The sequence below is a fragment of the Brassica rapa genome, chromosome A09, assembly GCF_000309985.2.
Source record: "Brassica rapa cultivar Chiifu-401-42 chromosome A09, CAAS_Brap_v3.01, whole genome shotgun sequence".
NCBI lineage: Eukaryota > Viridiplantae > Streptophyta > Magnoliopsida > Brassicales > Brassicaceae > Brassica > Brassica rapa.
Genome location: NC_024803.2, coordinates 22,904,765 through 22,912,992, shown reverse-complemented (window position 1 = coordinate 22,912,992; position 8,228 = coordinate 22,904,765). Strand labels below are relative to the sequence as shown.

The 8,228-nt window shown below is 47.5% G+C and overlaps 1 protein-coding gene across 1 annotated transcript; it reads right to left on the bottom strand.

The window, feature by feature from the left end:
* Positions 1-4,083: 4,083 nt before the first annotated feature.
* On the bottom strand, positions 4,084-7,238 carry LOC117127766. The gene is made up of 3 exons (XM_033278421.1): positions 7,126-7,238; positions 6,156-7,041; positions 4,084-4,113 (listed from the first exon to the last, which is right to left on the bottom strand). The coding sequence occupies exons 1-3, from the start codon at positions 7,236-7,238 to the stop codon at positions 4,084-4,086; spliced, it is 1,029 nt and encodes a 342-aa protein (XP_033134312.1).
* Positions 7,239-8,228: the final 990 nt, after the last annotated feature.

Sequence of the window (8,228 nt, the reverse complement as noted above, 5' to 3'; positions counted from 1 at the left end):
AGCGAGACGGACGCTCGGTCTCTACGTAGCAACCGAGCGGTGTGCATGCTTGGTCGCCGCGTAGCGACCGAGCCCAAGCCAAGCTCGGTCGCTACGTAGCGACCGAGCGCTCGTTCCGCTCGGTCGCTACGTAGCGACCGGGCTCGAGCCAAAGTTTGGTCGCTGCGTAGCGACCGAGCTCTTCCAAACATCGGTACGACACCAGTCCATGCATTCTCGTCAAACCTTCAAATGCTATCTCCCGAAGACCGTTGCGAGCTCAGTCTATGTTTTCCGCTATTCTACATCATCGATCAAACTTTGCGGATTAAAAACCACGGAAAGTTCGTTCTTTATCGAAAGAAATCGTAATAAACGTGTCGAGTCGGAAGACAGCCCATAGGGACCTAAGACACGACTCGAGGCCCATCCTACGATTTCTTAACCAAAAGCCTGTAAACCACAGCACGGTTTACGCTTGGTCCACAAGGAAGGATAAATGTCAAGTTTCCGCGGATAAATACGGAAGTTTTGAAGATAATTGTGAAGATCTGGATAAATGGAATATCTCCATTTTTATGCTATGACGGCTTAACGACAGAAGAGTAAAAGCGTAAACCGACCTTGGAACTAGTATATAAGGAGTCCTAGGCGAGGAGCATGGAAGAGGATTTTTTCCAGAGCAAACTTAGCAGTTAGAGCAATTTAGGCATTTTTCCGTTTTTGTTATTTCGAGCTGCGACTCAATTAGGTTTAGCCGTCTTAGGGTCTCTAGAACTAGGAATCTCGCCGACAGCTCTCGAGCCCAGGCTTATACCTTGTTGTAAACGCTCATACGCAAATTCGGAATAAGATCTTCTTTGTTCTCTTTTTCGATTCCTTATTTTTATCGTTGTTATTCTTGTGTTCTGATTGCTTGACATGTGGTATTAGCAGATATCCGGGTCCTCTGGGAAATTAGGATTTTCCTAGTTTCCTTATTTAAACGGAAATCGACAGTGCAAATTTCGGTTCCCACAGTTTGGCGCTAGAAGGAGGGGGCCTACGGATCAATCTAACCCGCAAAAGCCACTCAACGATCGGGAACGGTATGCAAGATTCGAGGTGCGTGAACGTCATCTCATTCAAGGGGCGAGCAACGATTGATCGAGCCAAACCTCGAAACGATCTCCTTGTTATCGAGTTGACAATTCAAGATATCGATGTCGCTAGGGTGCTAATCGACACCGGAAGTTCGGCCGATATCATCTTCAAAGACACTCTCGAAAAGATGGGGATCAATCAATCCGAAGTCACGAAATGCCCAAGCCCACTGCTGGGACTTTCGGGGGAAACAACCATGGCCTATGGATCGATTAATCTCGCTGTCAAAGCCGGAACCGTGATGAACGTCACAGAGTTTCTAGTCGTTGACCGTCCAGCATGTTACAACGTTATCATGGGGACGCCATGGTTGAATGCCATGCGCGCAATCGCGTCAACGTACCATCTTTGCCTCAAGTTCCCGACCCCTAACGGAGTCGAGGTAATATGGGGAAATCCGAGAGTCTCACAGGTTTGTTTCGCCGCAGAACAAAAACGAAAAAGACCGATCCTCGAGATCACTCCTCGAAAAGTGGAGAAAAAGACCTCCAACAAAGATACGCGAAGTCAAGATTCAGCGGAACTCTTCTGGCAATCTCGCAGCATCGCGGCCCTAGATGAAAAATGCGAGCCAACTTGCGAGCCCGTGGTAACAATCTGTCTCGACGAAGTCTTCCCGAAACGCTGCATCGAGATTGGAGCCAATCTCCGCGAGCCTTTAAGGACAGAACTCGTAACCTGTCTTAAAAAGAACCTCAATACTTTCGCATGGGCTGCGGAAGATATGTCGGGGATCGACATTAACATAACATGTCACGAGCTAAATATCGACCCAACATTCAAACCCGTCAAGCAAAAAAGATGGAAGCTAGGACCCGAACGTGCTGCCGCAGTAAACGATGAGGTCGAAAAATTGCTTAAAGTTGGGTCGATAACAGAAGTAAGATACCCAGACTGGCTCGCCAACCCTGTAGTAGTCAAAAAGAAAAACGGCAAGTGGCGAGTTTGCGTGGATTTTACCGACCTAAACAAAGCGTGTCCAAAGGATAGCTTCCCTCTACCACATATCGATCGATTGGTAAAAGCAACAGCGGGCAACGAACTTTTATCCTTCATGGATGCCTTCTCAGGTTATAATCAAATTAGGATGAATCCCGACGATCGCGAGAAGACTGCATTCATTACCGATCGCGGAACTTATTGCTATAAGGTAATACCCTTCGGCCTCAAAAACGCCGGCGCAACTTACCAACGACTCGTGAACCGAATGTTCTCCAAACAACTCGGAAAAACGATGGAGGTTTATATCGACGACATGCTCGTCAAATCCCTCAACACAAAAGATCACGTGTCACATATTGAAGAATGTTTTGTGCAATTAAATTCCCATAACATGAAGCTCAACCCGACAAAATGTAGATTCGCCGTGGCATCAGGGGAATTCCTCGGCTACTTGGTCACATACCGCGGCATCGAAGCAAATCCAAAACAGATCAACGCACTAATCGAGATGGCTTCTCCAAAGGTTGACCGGCAGGATCGCAGCGCTTAACCAATTTATTTCACGATCAACAGACAAGTGCCTACCCTTCTACGATGTCCTGCGAGGAAATAAAAAATTCGAATGGTCGGAAGAGTGCGAAAACGCCTTCCAACAGCTGAAGCGTTATTTAGCTACTCCTCCAGTCCTCGCAAAACCCGTGGAAGGGGAGCCTTTATTCTTATACATCGCTGTGTTGGCAACGGCCGTAAGTGGAGTCCCGATCAGGGAAGAACGCGGGGAGCAGAAACCTATTTTCTACATAAGCAAAACCTTGCTAGATGCCCGAAAACTAAGACCATATTTCCAATCCCACACAATCGTCATCCTCACGACTTTTCCCCTACGGAAAATTTTGCTCCTCCAAGTCGACGGATCCTCATCCAAGCAGGGATCGGGTATCGGAATCCGTCTCACATCTCCAACGAGCGAGATCTTGGAACAATCGTTCAGGCTGGAATTCCACGCCTCGAACAACGAGGCCGAATATGAAGCACTAATCGCAGGGCTACGTTTGGCTCACGGCTTAAAAATATGTAATCTCCACGCTTACTGCGACTCCCAGTTAGTGGCCAGTCAATTCAGCGGAGAGTATGAAGCCAGAGACGAACGAATGGACGCATACCTCAAACTGGTCCAAGGTCTAGCTCAAGACTTCGACTGTTTTGCCCTTACGCGAATCCCCCGTTCCGCGAATGTCCAGGCAGACGCCCTCGCGGCCCTAGCATCAAGTTCCGACCCAGGACTGAAAAGGGTAATTCCAGTCGAGTTTATCGAACATCCGAGCATCGGACCACCAATCGTCGTCAATCTTATAGAGGGTCAATATGACGAGGAAGAAGAAATTACGATACAACCACCATCGGAGCAATCTGATTACGGCTGCGATACCCCATGGCTTCAGACGATTCGAGACTACATTATCGACGGGCAACTGCCCGCCGATAAATGGGCGGCCCGCAAAGTCCGAACACAGGCCGCACGCTACGTGACAGTGGACGGCAAAATTTACAAATGGAGATTCTCCGGACCACTCATGACGTGCCTGGAAGAGGAAATGCAAAAAAAGTAATGGAGGAAGTACATTCCGGTTCCTGCGACAACCATTCCGGTGGAAGGTCGCTAGCCGTGAAAATCAAACGCCATGGATACTACTGGCCAACAATGATCGGAGATTGCGAGAAGTTCGCACGAAAATGCGAAAAATACCAAAGGCATGCACCAACCATCCGCCAACCGGCCGAAGTTTTTTCCTCCATCACATCGCCCTACCCCTTTATGCGCTGGGCCATGGATATTGTCGGACCTCTGCATAATTCAAAGCAAAAGCGTTTCCTTCTAGTCCTTACCGATTTTTTCTCAAAATGGGTAGAGGCGGAAACGTACGCAAGTATAAAAGATGTCCAAGTCGAAAATTTCGTATGGAAAAACATCATCTGTAGGCATGGAGTTCCTTACGAGATCGTAACCGATAACGGGTCTCAGTTCATCTCCACCCGGTTAGAGGCATTCTGCAAATAATGGAAAATACGACTCAACAAGTCAACTCCCAGATATCCGCAGTGCAACGGAGAGGCTGAAACAATCAACAAGACCATTCCCGACGGACTGAAGAAACGCTTAGAGGCCAAAAAAGGCAGGTGGGCCGACGAACTCGAGGGAGTCCTCTGGTCTCATTGTACCAGCCCAAGGCGAGCAACGGGAGATACTCCCTTCGCTCTGGTATACGGCACGGAATGCATGATTCCCGCAGAAGTAGAGTTCCCCGGCGTTCGAAGAAGGTTACTACCCGAACGAGAGGAACTCAACGATGCCATGCTCTGGATGATCTCGATCTCATTAACGAGTGCCAAAATCGACCGCTCATCCGAATCCAAAATTACCAGCACGCCGCTGCAAAATACTATAATTCCAACGTACGAAATCATAGGTTTAATCAAGGAGATCTGGTCCTTCGCAAAGTCTTCCAAAACACCGCTGAACGAAACGCGGGAAAACTTGGAGCAAACTGGGAAGGTCCCTATAAAATCGAAAAAGTCGTCCGACCAGGTTCTTACGAAATAGCCAACATGCAACGCATAAAAATTCCTAGAACCTGGAACGCGATGCTTCTCAAAAAGTACTATCACTGAACAAACCAACTCGCAATCAGTGAACTACGGGACGGCTTGATCTCCACAAGGAGTACGTAGGCAGTTTGCCGAAAGGCAAATTCAGCTGTCCCCCCTCATTAAAAAAGGGGGGAGTGGGTACATATCCTCGTATACTCCCAAAATCGAAAAAACATCTTACCATGCTCTTGGTGTTTTTGACTTATCAAAACATCCTCACCTGTAAAATCGGTGCGAGGTCTTCGGAAATTAGTCGGCAGTTTAGGAGAAGCAACCTTTAGCATCGCGAGACGTCGCAAAAAATGCCTCAAAGGTTATTTCTTCCGAACAAACGAAACCTCCGTCACAAAAAGACATATATATGCACACATTAACACTTATTTTGCGCAAAAACTAGAAACAACGGCATGCACCACCAAGTCCGATGCTGATCATATCGAACTCACAAACGTCCTAAACAGACATAGCCATCTCACGAAGATGACTCTCTTACATCTGACACAAGGATAATAGCGCTATAAAATAAATCCGAAATTCTGGTCCAGCACTTCCAGTCTCCGGAGAGATGCTCGATTCGTATCAAACAAGTCGTATAAGCCGAGAACCTATCGCGGACTTTAAATCGATACGAATCAGGAAGAAACCGCAACAGGAAAAACGATAGCCGGCTAGTCACCGCACAATCCTTAAACCGAAAGTAAACCTAGGTCTTGCCCTAAACCCAGCGCACTAGTCTCTAACATCTCAAGGCATGATATCGAAAGATAAGAGATTCCTAAACCATGCCTCTATGTTTATATTTGACATCTTCAGCGCCCCCGCAGAGCTCACATCTCGCGGAAGAACTCTCGAAACAGATCTTGAATGAAACATTTCACAATCGAAGAAGGATATGAGACGACAACTCATCAGCTTCCTCCCCACTATACACAAACTCATAAAAGTGCCATTTGATTATCTTATCATAAAAAGCCGCAGAGCGGCAGGGATTCAAAGCCATACACGGCCAGTCCCGAAATACAAAACAAGGCCATTCAAGGCCGAAACATAAAAACATAAAAAAAAAAATCTCTAGCAAGAGATCTAACCCAAGTCATCCTCAGAACTCCCCCCTCTTCACCCAACGCCTCGTCCGAGCCTAGAGCCGCATCACCTCCGTTTTCTCCAACCATCGGGTCTTTTCCCTCTGGGTCTTCTGAACACGTCGGAAGGAAGCATGCGGATTTCAGGTCAGCCAGGATGAGATCGAAATCTCCATCCACCGCCGCCATATCTCCCTTACAACCGGACAGTCGGGCCTCTTCGGCCTCCAAGGTCGGGGGAGTCTCACTTTGGAATGACCAAACCATGGCCATCCCGCCCTCAATCGTCGCCAAAACTAGGTCCCTGCTCCGGATACACTCGAGAGAACCTAGGGAAGCAGAAATCTTCGCCAAGCGAGCCTGAAACTCTGCGCGAAGAGCATCCGTGGCCTCTTGGATCCCGCGGCTCGGCAGTCCAGCATCACCCTCGATGACATGAATCACCCGGTCCTGGCGAGGTGGTGAGCTTGGTGCGTCTCCTTTGGATTTCCCTGATGCTTCTTTTCTAAGATGAGCCTTGGCTTTCTCTGAAAGTAATTCTCGGAGATGCCCCTTTTGGAGTAGTTCGTTGACCTCGATCTTCAGCGCGATGCAGTCTTCCGTTTTGTGGTCGTGGTCGCGATGGAAGTCGTACCAGAGTCCCGGGTTCCGGAACGAGTCAGGTGATTTCATCTTTGGGGGCCACTTGACCTGTTGGCCAATCTGCCTCAGCGTGTTGACCAGCTCTGGTGTGGATATTGAGAGATGGGAGATATCGGGCCAGGTAGACACAGACATCCCCTCTTCTTTTTCTAATGGCCCGTATTGGAACCTGCCCCGGTTCCTGCTTCCGGAGTCCTTGGATTCCTTTTGGGAGGATATTTCTTCGTCTCCCCGGTCTGATCGGGTTAACCTCTGATCATGTTTGGGTTGAGCCTTTGCGCGGCTAGCGACGTCCTCTTCCCACTTCACTTGTGCCCACGCTCGGGATAGCACATCCTCCATGGTTTTGCAAGGGTACATGGTTAGCTCTTTGTAGAGCCCTCCGTCTGGAAGTAGGCCTTTCTTGAAGGCAGAGATTGCGGTAGGGAAACTGTATTCAGGGACCGCTACCTTCTCTTGATTGAAACGGGCTATGTAGTACCGCTGGGGTTCTGTTCGATGCTGAAGGATCTCGTAGAGACCGTCTGAAGTCTTCTCCAGGCTCCTGCTACTCGCGAATTGTTCTACGAACTTGTCTCTCAGGCCGGCAAAGGAAGAGATGAACCTTGTAGGGAGATTGATGTACCATTGCAATGCGGGTCCAATTAGAGTGGAGCCAAACCATTTACACGTGGTAGCTTAACGGGACTCCTTGGGGAGTACAACCGCTAGGATCCTCTGTTTATATTGTGCGATATGATCGTCGGGGTCTCCGCTACCATCGTACATCTTGATGCTGGGGAAGGAGAATTTCCGAGGCATCTCGACTGAGGCGATCTCCTCCGTGAAGGGAGTATCTGCATACGTGATATACCTTGGATTTGACCCATTTTTATCTATGGTATATAAGTATTTTGCTATATATATATCTATGTTTTCTACTCTTCTAGGTATGTTTTCAGGTTCAGGTGCATTTTGGAGTAAAGCTATGACTTTGGAGCATTTTGGAGCTTAAATAACATTACACCCGAGCTGACCACGTAGAGGTCGACGAGAGGAAGAATAATCGATCGATGCGCATCAGTGCTGACGATCGATACCAGGAGATGCCTCGACAAATGAAGATTAATATTGATCGATGTACACAAGTACCATCGATCGATGTCGAGACACCAGACACGCGACATTTTGGATTCAGCAGACTTAAAAACCAAGGCCAAGCCAAATTACCAAAATGCCCTGACGAGTTTTTAACCTAGTAGATTATATACTGCCTAAGTGTTTTGACGGCAGAGGAGAGCTTTTTGGTAGAGACATTTTTGTTACAAGTTTTGGAGAGAAGATCACTTGAGATTGGAACTCCTTGCTATCATTTCTTTTCATCTATACTATGAGTTTCTATTTCTTTATTGTTATGAATTGCTTTGCTATGTCTGAGTAGTTCAATTATTAGATCCAGGGTTCAGATAGGTTTGTGGGATTAGCCCCAAACTATAGATCTGCCTTGTTGTGATATTCATGATAGATTTGTATTCATTGCTTGTTTTAGCCTTGCTAACTAGAACTTGATCATAGGATTGCATATTCAAACAACCTTGTTATCCCATCCTGACATCTATCTATCATATTAGGACTACTAGAGAGGGCTAACCGCCTATTTAGTATCTTAATAGGGCATTTCTTACTCGCGCATAGGCCTGGCTAGAACCCGTCGATCGATGTCCTCAACTGATAATCGATCGACGTTGGCAAAGATGTATCGGTCGACGTCTCAATAGACCATCGATCAACACTCTCTCGTTGTCGACATAC

Excerpts from the sequence above, each read along its gene's own strand:
- LOC117127766 (XM_033278421.1), bottom strand. The coding sequence starts at position 7,238 with ATGCCTCGGAAATTCTCCTTCCCCAGCATCAAGATGTACGATGGTAGC. Across the intron at positions 7,042-7,125 it reads GCGGTTGTACTCCCCAAGGA|GTTCATCTCTTCCTTTGCCG; the intron begins GTCCCGTTAAGC and ends TCTCCCTACAAG. Across the intron at positions 4,114-6,155 it reads CTCTTCGCGCAGAGTTTCAG|AATGCCTCTAACCGGGTGGA; the intron begins GCTCGCTTGGCG and ends CATTATTTGCAG.